The following is a 15,000-nucleotide window of genomic DNA, read 5'->3' as shown; positions in this document are numbered from 1 at the left end:
ATGATAGGGTGTAGGATGTAGGGTATAGGGTGTAGGATGTAGGGTGTATGATAGGGTGTAGGATGTAGGGTATAGGGTATATGATTTAGGGTGTATGATAGGGTGTAGGATGTAGGGTATAGGGTGTAGGATGTAGGGTATAGGGTGTATGATTTAGGGTGTAGGATGTAGGGTATAGGATGTAGGGTATAGGGTATATGATTTAGGGTGTATGATAGGGTGTAGGATGTAGGGTATAGGGTGTAGGATGTAGGGTATAGGGTATATGATTTAGGGTGTAGGATGTAGGGTATAGGATGTAGGGTATAGGGTATATGATTTAGGGTGTATGATAGGGTGTAGGATGTAGGGTATAGGGTATATGATTTAGGGTGTATGATAGGGTGTAGGATGTAGGGTATAGGGTGTAGGATGTAGGGTATAGGGTGTAGGGTATAGGGTGTAGGATGTAGGGTATAGGGTGTAGGATGTAGGGTATAGGGTGTAGGATGTAGGGTATAGGGTATAATTTAGGGTGTATGATAGGGTGTAGGATGTAGGGTATAGGGTGTAGGATGTAGGGTATAGGGTGTAGGATGTAGGGTGTAGGGTGTAGGGTATAGGGTGTAGGATGTAGGGTATAGGGTGTAGGATGTAGGGTATAGGGTGTAGGATGTAGGGTATAGGGTGTAGGATGTAGGGTATAGGGTATAATTTAGGGTGTATGATAGGGTGTAGGATGTAGGGTATAGGATGTAGGATGTAGGGTATAGGGTGTAGGATGTAGGGTATAGGGTGTAGGGTGTAGGATGTAGGGTATAGGGTATAATTTAGGGTGTATGATAGGGTGTAGGATGTAGGGTATAGGGTATGATTTAGGGTGGATGATAGGGTGTAGGATGTAGGGTATAGGGTGTAGGATGTAGGGTGTAGGGTATAGGGTGTAGGATGTAGGGTATAGGGTATGATTTAGGGTGGATGATAGGGTGTAGGGTATAGGGTGTAGGATGTAGGGTATAGGGTGTATGATTTAGGGTGTAGGATGTAGGGTATAGGATGTAGGGTATAGGGTATATGATTTAGGGTGTATGATAGGGTGTAGGATGTAGGGTATAGGGTGTAGGATGTAGGGTATAGGGTATATGATTTAGGGTGTAGGATGTAGGGTATAGGATGTAGGGTATAGGGTATATGATTTAGGGTGTATGATAGGGTGTAGGATGTAGGGTATAGGGTATATGATTTAGGGTGTATGATAGGGTGTAGGATGTAGGGTATAGGGTGTAGGATGTAGGGTATAGGGTGTAGGATGTAGGGTATAGGGTGTAGGGCAGAGGTTCTCAAATGTTTTTCAGCCAAGGACCCCTTACAAGATAGAAAATATACCGGGGACCCCCTCATTCTGATTTGTGATTTTGGGCTAAGCTTAATTGTTTCCACGGTAACGTGCTTGACTTTTAATTTGATAGGTTTGTTATTAGAATGTAATCCATGAACCATTTTAGATTTAAAGCATAAACTATTTTCGTTGAACTATGAAGATTTTGCGAATTTTTTTTTTTTATTACATTACATTTACATTACGTCATTTAGCAGACACTTTTGTTTTATCCAAAGCGACTTACAATATCATAATTTGTCAACAGTACAGAAAACCACTATGCAACACAATCAATGACAGCCAAGATATTTTGATAGACTAGCACCATGTAGGAAGTAGTTTGAGAAGGAATAAGTAACATGTAGCATTTTATTTAAAAAAAAAAAAAAAAAAAAAAAAATTTACTTGAAAACTTTTCGCGGACCCCCTGGCAAAGTGCCACGGACCCCTGGGGGTCCGCGGACCCCCATTTGAGAACCACTGGTGTAGGGTGTAGGGTATAGGGTGTAGGATGTAGGGTATAGGGTGTAGGATGTAGGGTATAGGGTGTAGGATGTAGGGTATAGGGTGTAGGATGTAGGGTATAGGGTATAATTTAGGGTGTAGGATGTAGGGTATAGGGTGTAGGATGTAGGGTATAGGGTGTAGGATGTAGGGTATAGGGTGTAGGGTGTAGGGTATAGGGTGTAGGATGTAGGGTATAGGGTGTAGGATGTAGGGTGTAGGATGTAGGGTATAGGGTATAATTTAGGGTGTATGATAGGGTGTAGGATGTAGGGTATAGGATGTAGGATGTAGGGTATAGGGTGTAGGATGTAGGGTATAGGGTGTAGGGTGTAGGATGTAGGGTATAGGGTATAATTTAGGGTGTATGATAGGGTGTAGGATGTAGGGTATAGGGTATGATTTAGGGTGGATGATAGGGTGTAGGGTATAGGATGTAGGGTATAGGGTATGATTTAGGGTGGATGATAGGGTGTAGGATGTAGGGTATAGGGTGTAGGATGTAGGGTGTAGGGTATAGGGTGTAGGATGTAGGGTATAGGGTATGATTTAGGGTGGATGATAGGGTGTAGGGTATAGGATGTAGGGTATACGGTGTAGGGTATAGGGTGTAGGATGTAGGGTATAGGGTATGATTTAGGGTGGATGATAGGGTGTAGGATGTAGGGTGTAGGGTGTAGGGTGTAGGGTATAGGGTGTAGGATGTAGGGTATAGGGTGTAGGATGTAGGGTGTAGGATGTAGGGTATAGAGTGTAGGATGTAGGGTATAGGGTGTAGGATGTAGGGTATAGAGTGTAGGATGTAGGGTATAGGGTGTAGGATGTAGGGTATAGGGTGTAGGATGTAGGGTATAGAGTGTAGGATGTAGGGTATAGGGTGTAGGATGTAGGGTATAGGGTATAATTTAGGGTGGATGATAGGGTGTAGGGTGTAGGGTGTAGGGTGTAGGGTATAGGGTGTAGGATGTAGGGTATAGGGTGTAGGATGTAGGGTGTAGGGTGTAGGATGTAGGGTGTAGGATGTAGGGTATAGGGTGTAGGATGTAGGGTGTAGGATGTAGGGTATAGAGTGTAGGATGTAGGGTATAGGGTGTAGGATGTAGGGTATAGAGTGTAGGATGTAGGGTATAGGGTGTAGGATGTAGGGTATAGGGTGTAGGATGTAGGGTATAGAGTGTAGGATGTAGGGTATAGGGTGTAGGATGTAGGGTATAGGGTGTAGGATGTAGGGTATAGAGTGTAGGATGTAGGGTATAGGGTGTAGGATGTAGGGTATAGGGTGTAGGATGTAGGGTGTAGGATGTAGGGTATAGAGTGTAGGATGTAGGGTATAGGGTATAGAGTGTAGGATGTAGGGTATAGGGTGTAGGATGTAGGGTATAGGGTGTAGGATGTAGGGTATAGAGTGTAGGATGTAGGGTATAGGGTGTAGGATGTAGGGTATAGGGTGTAGGATGTAGGGTATAGAGTGTAGGATGTAGGGTATAGGGTGTAGGATGTAGGGTATAGGGTGTAGGATGTAGGGTATAGGGTGTAGGATGTAGGGTGTAGGATGTAGGGTATAGAGTGTAGGATGTAGGGTATAGGGTATAGAGTGTAGGATGTAGGGTATAGGGTGTAGGATGTAGGGTATAGGGTGTAGGATGTAGGGTATAGAGTGTAGGATGTAGGGTATAGGGTGTAGGATGTAGGGTATAGGGTGTAGGATGTAGGGTATAGGGTGTAGGATGTAGGGTATAGCGTAGACGTGTGTGGATCTTTCAGAGACAGCACTCACAGTCGAGACAGGGCTTCGTTCTTCTGAAACAGCAGCTCTGGTAACTGGCTGAGATGGTTCTTGTTGAGGCGACTGGAGGGACAGACACAAAACCAAAGATTGGGATTAAACATTGAATACAAATTCTAGACAATTTGCAGTGGCTCGAAGCTTTTTCTGTCAGGCCCCCCTTCTGTGAGATAGGAACCCACCCCCCTCCCCATGTGCTGTTGTCCATCGCCTTATAGTTGTGAATTAATTATTCATTGCACTATGACATATAAACTTGAAGTTGTCAGGTTTGTTTTACTGAAAGGAATAAATAAAATCAAAAAGAGTTGATAGTCCAGTAGATTGCTTCCCCACAAGCTAGCATGGCATGGTTGGTGGCATTGTATGCCTTAGGTCGTCTAGTGTCATATGCTACCAGAAACTTCACTCTGCTTTAAAGGGCCTGCTGCAGCCTCTGAAAAACAGTAACGAGAGAAGATACTAATCGGGAGCACAGCGGGAGGAAGCGTTTAAAATTGGGAGCGTACAGACAGCCCTCCCCCCCCCCGCCCCCTGTAGGGGGTGCACCCCCCAGTTTGAGAACCACTGTGCTAATGGTAGTTATGTCCTGTGTGTGTGTGTGCGCGTGTGTGTGTGTGTGTGTGTGTGTGTGTGTGTGTGTGTGTGTGTGTGTGTGAGTGTGTGTGTGTGCGTGTGCGTGCGTGCGTGTGCTCTCACAGTCTCTCCAGCTCCTTCAGGTCGTCAAAAGCTCCTCTCTCAACGTTACTGATCTGATTCTCCATTAGATGACTGCAAAAACACACACATTAAAACACATTAAGCATAAAATAAATAATTATTATCACAATATGAACTAACCAAAACAAAGGAATAATATGTATATAATGCCCTCCAATGAATACATCTGAAGGCACCAGGGCTATTGGTGTAATAAATCATGGCCCCAAAGTAGATCTATTTTTCTCCCACGGCCACTCCTGATATTCATATATTGATAAAGGCACTCTACATACTTCCACATGATAAACTAGTGGTGTAACACTTGATCTCTTCCTGACAGACTTCCACATGATAAACTAGTGGTGTAACACTTGATCTCTTCCTGACAGACTTCCACATGATCAACTAGTGGTGTAACACTTGATTCCTTCCTGACAGACTTCCACATGATAAACTAGTGGTGTAACACTTGATCTCTTCCTGACAGACTTCCACATGATAAACTAGTGGTGTAACACTTGATTCCTTCCTGACAGACTTCCACATGATAAACTAGTGGTGTAACACTTGATCTCTTCCTGACAGACTTCCACATGATAAACTAGTGGTGTAACACTTGATTCCTTCCTGACAGTCTTCCACATGATAAACTAGTGGTGTAACACTTGATCTCTTCCTGACAGACTTCCACATGATAAACTAGTGGTGTAACACTTGATCTCTTCCTGACAGACTTCCACATGATAAACTAGTGGTGTAACACTTGATCTCTTCCTGACAGACTTCCACATGATAAACTAGTGGTGTAACACTTGATCTCTTCCTGACAGACTTCCACATGATAAACTAGTGGTGTAACACTTGATCTCTTCCTGACAGACTTCCACATGATAAACTAGTGGTGTAACACTTGATCTCTTCCTGACAGTCTTCCACATGATAAACTAGTGGTGTAACACTTGATCTCTTCCTGACAGACTTCCACATGATAAACTAGTGGTGTAACACTTGATCTCTTCCTGACAGACTTCCACATGATAAACTAGTGGTGTAACACTTGATCTCTTCCTGACAGACTTCCACATGATAAACTAGTGGTGTAACACTTGATCTCTTCCTGACAGTCTTCCACATGATAAACTAGTGGTGTAACACTTGATCTCTTCCTGACAGACTTCCACATGATAAACTAGTGGTGTAACACTTGATCTCTTCCTGACAGACTTCCACATGATAAACTAGTGGTGTAACACTTGATTCCTTCCTGACAGACTTCCACATGATAAACTAGTGGTGTAACACTTGATCTCTTCCTGACAGTCTTCCACATGATAAACTAGTGGTGTAACACTTGATTCCTTCCTGACAGTCTTCCACATGATAAACTAGTGGTGTAACACTTGATGTCTTCCTGACAGTCTTCCACATGATAAACTAGTGGTGTAACACTTGATCTCTTCCTGACAGACTTCCACATGATAAACTAGTGGTGTAACACTTGATCTCTTCCTGACAGTCTTCCACATGATAAACTAGTGGTGTAACACTTGATCTCTTCCTGACAGACTTCCACATGATAAACTAGTGGTGTAACACTTGATTCCTTCCTGACAGTCTTCCACATGATAAACTAGTGGTGTAACACTTGATCTCTTCCTGACAGACTTCCACATGATAAACTAGTGGTGTAACACTTGATCTCTTCCTGACAGTCTTCCACATGATAAACTAGTGGTGTAACACTTGATCTCTTCCTGACAGACTTCCACATGATAAACTAGTGGTGTAACACTTGATCTCTTCCTGACAGTCTTCCACATGATAAACTAGTGGTGTAACACTTGATCTCTTCCTGACAGACTTCCACATGATAAACTAGTGGTGTAACACTTGATCTCTTCCTGACAGACTTCCACATGATAAACTAGTGGTGTAACACTTGATCTCTTCCTGACAGACTTCCACATGATAAACTAGTGGTGTAACACTTGATCTCTTCCTGACAGACTTCCACATGATAAACTAGTGGTGTAACACTTGATCTCTTCCTGACAGTCTTCCACATGATAAACTAGTGGTGTAACACTTGATCTCTTCCTGACAGACTTCCACATGATAAACTAGTGGTGTAACACTTGATCTCTTCCTGACAGACTTCCACATGATAAACTAGTGGTGTAACACTTGATCTCTTCCTGACAGTCTTCCACATGATAAACTAGTGGTGTAACACTTGATCTCTTCCTGACAGACTTCCACATGATAAACTAGTGGTGTAACACTTGATCTCTTCCTGACAGACTTCCACATGATAAACTAGTGGTGTAACACTTGATCTCTTCCTGACAGACTTCCACATGATAAACTAGTGGTGTAACACTTGATCTCTTCCTGACAGACTTCCACATGATAAACTAGTGGTGTAACACTTGATCTCTTCCTGACAGACGTCCACATGATAAACTAGTGGTGTAACACTTGATCTCTTCCTGACAGACTTCCACATGATAAACTAGTGGTGTAACACTTGATTCCTTCCTGACAGACTTCCACATGATAAACTAGTGGTGTAACACTTGATCTCTTCCTGACAGTCTTCCACATGATAAACTAGTGGTGTAACACTTGATTCCTTCCTGACAGTCTTCCACATGATAAACTAGTGGTGTAACACTTGATGTCTTCCTGACAGTCTTCCACATGATAAACTAGTGGTGTAACACTTGATCTCTTCCTGACAGACTTCCACATGATAAACTAGTGGTGTAACACTTGATTCCTTCCTGACAGACTTCCACATGATAAACTAGTGGTGTAACACTTGATCTCTTCCTGACAGACTTCCACATGATAAACTAGTGGTGTAACACTTGATCTCTTCCTGACAGTCTTCCACATGATAAACTAGTGGTGTAACACTTGATCTCTTCCTGACAGTCTTCCACATGATAAACTAGTGGTGTAACACTTGATCTCTTCCTGACAGACTTCCACATGATAAACTAGTGGTGTAACACTTGATCTCTTCCTGACAGACTTCCACATGATAAACTAGTGGTGTAACACTTGATTCCTTCCTGACAGACTTCCACATGATAAACTAGTGGTGTAACACTTGATCTCTTCCTGACAGTCTTCCACATGATAAACTAGTGGTGTAACACTTGATCTCTTCCTGACAGTCTTCCACATGATAAACTAGTGGTGTAACACTTGATGTCTTCCTGACAGTCTTCCACATGATAAACTAGTGGTGTAACACTTGATCTCTTCCTGACAGACTTCCACATGATAAACTAGTGGTGTAACACTTGATCTCTTCCTGACAGACTTCCACATGATAAACTAGTGGTGTAACACTTGATCTCTTCCTGACAGACTTCCACATGATAAACTAGTGGTGTAACACTTGATCTCTTCCTGACAGTCTTCCACATGATAAACTAGTGGTGTAACACTTGATCTCTTCCTGACAGACTTCCACATGATAAACTAGTGGTGTAACACTTGATCTCTTCCTGACAGACTTCCACATGATAAACTAGTGGTGTAACACTTGATCTCTTCCTGACAGTCTTCCACATGATAAACTAGTGGTGTAACACTTGATCTCTTCCTGACAGACTTCCACATGATAAACTAGTGGTGTAACACTTGATCTCTTCCTGACAGACTTCCACATGATAAACTAGTGGTGTAACACTTGATCTCTTCCTGACAGACTTCCACATGATAAACTAGTGGTGTAACACTTGATCTCTTCCTGACAGACTTCCACATGATAAACTAGTGGTGTAACACTTGATCTCTTCCTGACAGACGTCCACATGATAAACTAGTGGTGTAACACTTGATCTCTTCCTGACAGACTTCCACATGATAAACTAGTGGTGTAACACTTGATTCCTTCCTGACAGACTTCCACATGATAAACTAGTGGTGTAACACTTGATCTCTTCCTGACAGTCTTCCACATGATAAACTAGTGGTGTAACACTTGATTCCTTCCTGACAGTCTTCCACATGATAAACTAGTGGTGTAACACTTGATGTCTTCCTGACAGTCTTCCACATGATAAACTAGTGGTGTAACACTTGATCTCTTCCTGACAGACTTCCACATGATAAACTAGTGGTGTAACACTTGATCTCTTCCTGACAGTCTTCCACATGATAAACTAGTGGTGTAACACTTGATCTCTTCCTGACAGACTTCCACATGATAAACTAGTGGTGTAACACTTGATTCCTTCCTGACAGTCTTCCACATGATAAACTAGTGGTGTAACACTTGATCTCTTCCTGACAGACTTCCACATGATAAACTAGTGGTGTAACACTTGATCTCTTCCTGACAGTCTTCCACATGATAAACTAGTGGTGTAACACTTGATCTCTTCCTGACAGACTTCCACATGATAAACTAGTGGTGTAACACTTGATCTCTTCCTGACAGTCTTCCACATGATAAACTAGTGGTGTAACACTTGATCTCTTCCTGACAGACTTCCACATGATAAACTAGTGGTGTAACACTTGATCTCTTCCTGACAGACTTCCACATGATAAACTAGTGGTGTAACACTTGATCTCTTCCTGACAGACTTCCACATGATAAACTAGTGGTGTAACACTTGATCTCTTCCTGACAGACTTCCACATGATAAACTAGTGGTGTAACACTTGATCTCTTCCTGACAGTCTTCCACATGATAAACTAGTGGTGTAACACTTGATCTCTTCCTGACAGACTTCCACATGATAAACTAGTGGTGTAACACTTGATCTCTTCCTGACAGACTTCCACATGATAAACTAGTGGTGTAACACTTGATCTCTTCCTGACAGTCTTCCACATGATAAACTAGTGGTGTAACACTTGATCTCTTCCTGACAGACTTCCACATGATAAACTAGTGGTGTAACACTTGATCTCTTCCTGACAGACTTCCACATGATAAACTAGTGGTGTAACACTTGATCTCTTCCTGACAGACTTCCACATGATAAACTAGTGGTGTAACACTTGATCTCTTCCTGACAGACTTCCACATGATAAACTAGTGGTGTAACACTTGATCTCTTCCTGACAGACGTCCACATGATAAACTAGTGGTGTAACACTTGATCTCTTCCTGACAGACTTCCACATGATAAACTAGTGGTGTAACACTTGATTCCTTCCTGACAGACTTCCACATGATAAACTAGTGGTGTAACACTTGATCTCTTCCTGACAGTCTTCCACATGATAAACTAGTGGTGTAACACTTGATTCCTTCCTGACAGTCTTCCACATGATAAACTAGTGGTGTAACACTTGATGTCTTCCTGACAGTCTTCCACATGATAAACTAGTGGTGTAACACTTGATCTCTTCCTGACAGACTTCCACATGATAAACTAGTGGTGTAACACTTGATTCCTTCCTGACAGACTTCCACATGATAAACTAGTGGTGTAACACTTGATCTCTTCCTGACAGACTTCCACATGATAAACTAGTGGTGTAACACTTGATCTCTTCCTGACAGTCTTCCACATGATAAACTAGTGGTGTAACACTTGATCTCTTCCTGACAGTCTTCCACATGATAAACTAGTGGTGTAACACTTGATCTCTTCCTGACAGACTTCCACATGATAAACTAGTGGTGTAACACTTGATCTCTTCCTGACAGACTTCCACATGATAAACTAGTGGTGTAACACTTGATTCCTTCCTGACAGACTTCCACATGATAAACTAGTGGTGTAACACTTGATCTCTTCCTGACAGTCTTCCACATGATAAACTAGTGGTGTAACACTTGATCTCTTCCTGACAGTCTTCCACATGATAAACTAGTGGTGTAACACTTGATGTCTTCCTGACAGTCTTCCACATGATAAACTAGTGGTGTAACACTTGATCTCTTCCTGACAGACTTCCACATGATAAACTAGTGGTGTAACACTTGATCTCTTCCTGACAGACTTCCACATGATAAACTAGTGGTGTAACACTTGATCTCTTCCTGACAGACTTCCACATGATAAACTAGTGGTGTAACACTTGATCTCTTCCTGACAGTCTTCCACATGATAAACTAGTGGTGTAACACTTGATCTCTTCCTGACAGACTTCCACATGATAAACTAGTGGTGTAACACTTGATCTCTTCCTGACAGACTTCCACATGATAAACTAGTGGTGTAACACTTGATCTCTTCCTGACAGTCTTCCACATGATAAACTAGTGGTGTAACACTTGATCTCTTCCTGACAGACTTCCACATGATAAACTAGTGGTGTAACACTTGATCTCTTCCTGACAGACTTCCACATGATAAACTAGTGGTGTAACACTTGATCTCTTCCTGACAGACTTCCACATGATAAACTAGTGGTGTAACACTTGATCTCTTCCTGACAGACTTCCACATGATAAACTAGTGGTGTAACACTTGATCTCTTCCTGACAGACGTCCACATGATAAACTAGTGGTGTAACACTTGATCTCTTCCTGACAGACTTCCACATGATAAACTAGTGGTGTAACACTTGATTCCTTCCTGACAGACTTCCACATGATAAACTAGTGGTGTAACACTTGATCTCTTCCTGACAGTCTTCCACATGATAAACTAGTGGTGTAACACTTGATTCCTTCCTGACAGTCTTCCACATGATAAACTAGTGGTGTAACACTTGATGTCTTCCTGACAGTCTTCCACATGATAAACTAGTGGTGTAACACTTGATCTCTTCCTGACAGACTTCCACATGATAAACTAGTGGTGTAACACTTGATTCCTTCCTGACAGACTTCCACATGATAAACTAGTGGTGTAACACTTGATCTCTTCCTGACAGACTTCCACATGATAAACTAGTGGTGTAACACTTGATCTCTTCCTGACAGTCTTCCACATGATAAACTAGTGGTGTAACACTTGATCTCTTCCTGACAGTCTTCCACATGATAAACTAGTGGTGTAACACTTGATCTCTTCCTGACAGACTTCCACATGATAAACTAGTGGTGTAACACTTGATCTCTTCCTGACAGACTTCCACATGATAAACTAGTGGTGTAACACTTGATTCCTTCCTGACAGACTTCCACATGATAAACTAGTGGTGTAACACTTGATCTCTTCCTGACAGTCTTCCACATGATAAACTAGTGGTGTAACACTTGATTCCTTCCTGACAGTCTTCCACATGATAAACTAGTGGTGTAACACTTGATGTCTTCCTGACAGTCTTCCACATGATAAACTAGTGGTGTAACACTTGATCTCTTCCTGACAGACTTCCACATGATAAACTAGTGGTGTAACACTTGATCTCTTCCTGACAGTCTTCCACATGATAAACTAGTGGTGTAACACTTGATCTCTTCCTGACAGACTTCCACATGATAAACTAGTGGTGTAACACTTGATCCCTTCCTGACAGTCTTCCACATGATAAACTAGTGGTGTAACACTTGATCTCTTCCTGACAGACTTCCACATGATAAACTAGTGGTGTAACACTTGATCTCTTCCTGACAGTCTTCCACATGATAAACTAGTGGTGTAACACTTGATCTCTTCCTGACAGACTTCCACATGATAAACTAGTGGTGTAACACTTGATCTCTTCCTGACAGTCTTCCACATGATAAACTAGTGGTGTAACACTTGATCTCTTCCTGACAGACTTCCACATGATAAACTAGTGGTGTAACACTTGATCTCTTCCTGACAGACTTCCACATGATAAACTAGTGGTGTAACACTTGATCTCTTCCTGACAGACTTCCACATGATAAACTAGTGGTGTAACACTTGATCTCTTCCTGACAGACTTCCACATGATAAACTAGTGGTGTAACACTTGATCTCTTCCTGACAGTCTTCCACATGATAAACTAGTGGTGTAACACTTGATCTCTTCCTGACAGACTTCCACATGATAAACTAGTGGTGTAACACTTGATCTCTTCCTGACAGACTTCCACATGATAAACTAGTGGTGTAACACTTGATCTCTTCCTGACAGTCTTCCACATGATAAACTAGTGGTGTAACACTTGATCTCTTCCTGACAGACTTCCACATGATAAACTAGTGGTGTAACACTTGATCTCTTCCTGACAGACTTCCACATGATAAACTAGTGGTGTAACACTTGATCTCTTCCTGACAGACTTCCACATGATAAACTAGTGGTGTAACACTTGATCTCTTCCTGACAGACTTCCACATGATAAACTAGTGGTGTAACACTTGATCTCTTCCTGACAGACGTCCACATGATAAACTAGTGGTGTAACACTTGATCTCTTCCTGACAGACTTCCACATGATAAACTAGTGGTGTAACACTTGATTCCTTCCTGACAGACTTCCACATGATAAACTAGTGGTGTAACACTTGATCTCTTCCTGACAGTCTTCCACATGATAAACTAGTGGTGTAACACTTGATTCCTTCCTGACAGTCTTCCACATGATAAACTAGTGGTGTAACACTTGATGTCTTCCTGACAGTCTTCCACATGATAAACTAGTGGTGTAACACTTGATCTCTTCCTGACAGACTTCCACATGATAAACTAGTGGTGTAACACTTGATTCCTTCCTGACAGACTTCCACATGATAAACTAGTGGTGTAACACTTGATCTCTTCCTGACAGACTTCCACATGATAAACTAGTGGTGTAACACTTGATTCCTTCCTGACAGTCTTCCACATGATAAACTAGTGGTGTAACACTTGATCTCTTCCTGACAGACTTCCACATGATAAACTAGTGGTGTAACACTTGATCTCTTCCTGACAGACTTCCACATGATAAACTAGTGGTGTAACACTTGATCTCTTCCTGACAGTCTTCCACATGATAAACTAGTGGTGTAACACTTGATCTCTTCCTGACAGACTTCCACATGATAAACTAGTGGTGTAACACTTGATCTCTTCCTGACAGACTTCCACATGATAAACTAGTGGTGTAACACTTGATCTCTTCCTGACAGACTTCCACATGATAAACTAGTGGTGTAACACTTGATCTCTTCCTGACAGACTTCCACATGATAAACTAGTGGTGTAACACTTGATCTCTTCCTGACAGACGTCCACATGATAAACTAGTGGTGTAACACTTGATCTCTTCCTGACAGACTTCCACATGATAAACTAGTGGTGTAACACTTGATTCCTTCCTGACAGACTTCCACATGATAAACTAGTGGTGTAACACTTGATCTCTTCCTGACAGTCTTCCACATGATAAACTAGTGGTGTAACACTTGATTCCTTCCTGACAGTCTTCCACATGATAAACTAGTGGTGTAACACTTGATGTCTTCCTGACAGTCTTCCACATGATAAACTAGTGGTGTAACACTTGATCTCTTCCTGACAGACTTCCACATGATAAACTAGTGGTGTAACACTTGATTCCTTCCTGACAGACTTCCACATGATAAACTAGTGGTGTAACACTTGATCTCTTCCTGACAGACTTCCACATGATAAACTAGTGGTGTAACACTTGATCTCTTCCTGACAGTCTTCCACATGATAAACTAGTGGTGTAACACTTGATCTCTTCCTGACAGTCTTCCACATGATAAACTAGTGGTGTAACACTTGATCTCTTCCTGACAGACTTCCACATGATAAACTAGTGGTGTAACACTTGATCTCTTCCTGACAGACTTCCACATGATAAACTAGTGGTGTAACACTTGATTCCTTCCTGACAGACTTCCACATGATAAACTAGTGGTGTAACACTTGATCTCTTCCTGACAGTCTTCCACATGATAAACTAGTGGTGTAACACTTGATCTCTTCCTGACAGTCTTCCACATGATAAACTAGTGGTGTAACACTTGATGTCTTCCTGACAGTCTTCCACATGATAAACTAGTGGTGTAACACTTGATCTCTTCCTGACAGACTTCCACATGATAAACTAGTGGTGTAACACTTGATCTCTTCCTGACAGACTTCCACATGATAAACTAGTGGTGTAACACTTGATCTCTTCCTGACAGACTTCCACATGATAAACTAGTGGTGTAACACTTGATCTCTTCCTGACAGTCTTCCACATGATAAACTAGTGGTGTAACACTTGATCTCTTCCTGACAGACTTCCACATGATAAACTAGTGGTGTAACACTTGATCTCTTCCTGACAGACTTCCACATGATAAACTAGTGGTGTAACACTTGATCTCTTCCTGACAGTCTTCCACATGATAAACTAGTGGTGTAACACTTGATCTCTTCCTGACAGACTTCCACATGATAAACTAGTGGTGTAACACTTGATCTCTTCCTGACAGACTTCCACATGATAAACTAGTGGTGTAACACTTGATCTCTTCCTGACAGACTTCCACATGATAAACTAGTGGTGTAACACTTGATCTCTTCCTGACAGACTTCCACATGATAAACTAGTGGTGTAACACTTGATCTCTTCCTGACAGACTTCCACATGATAAACTAGTGGTGTAACACTTGATCTCTTCCTGACAGACTTCCACATGATAAACTAGTGGTGTAACACTTGATCTCTTCCTGACAGACTTCCACATGATAAACTAGTGGTGTAACACTTGATCTCTTCCTGACAGTCTTCCACATGATAAACT

At 41.9% G+C, this 15,000-nt stretch overlaps 1 protein-coding gene across 1 annotated transcript in view; it reads right to left on the bottom strand.

The window, feature by feature from the left end:
- LOC310775837 (slit homolog 1 protein-like) overlaps positions 1–15,000 on the bottom strand; it is a gene marked incomplete at both ends in the record, with an annotated part of 171,414 nt that overhangs the window by 104,358 nt on the left and 52,056 nt on the right. Inside the window, 2 exons of the mRNA XM_083635964.1 lie at positions 3,642–3,713; positions 4,350–4,421. Coding sequence (XP_083492090.1) covers positions 3,642–3,713; positions 4,350–4,421 — 144 coding nt within the window. The remainder of the gene's footprint in view (positions 1–3,641; positions 3,714–4,349; positions 4,422–15,000) is intronic.

Source organism: Poromitra crassiceps (genome assembly GCF_964638095.1).
Source record: "Poromitra crassiceps genome assembly, chromosome: 4".
Lineage (NCBI taxonomy): Eukaryota > Metazoa > Chordata > Actinopteri > Beryciformes > Melamphaidae > Poromitra > Poromitra crassiceps.
This window is presented reverse-complemented; position numbering and strand designations above follow the sequence as displayed.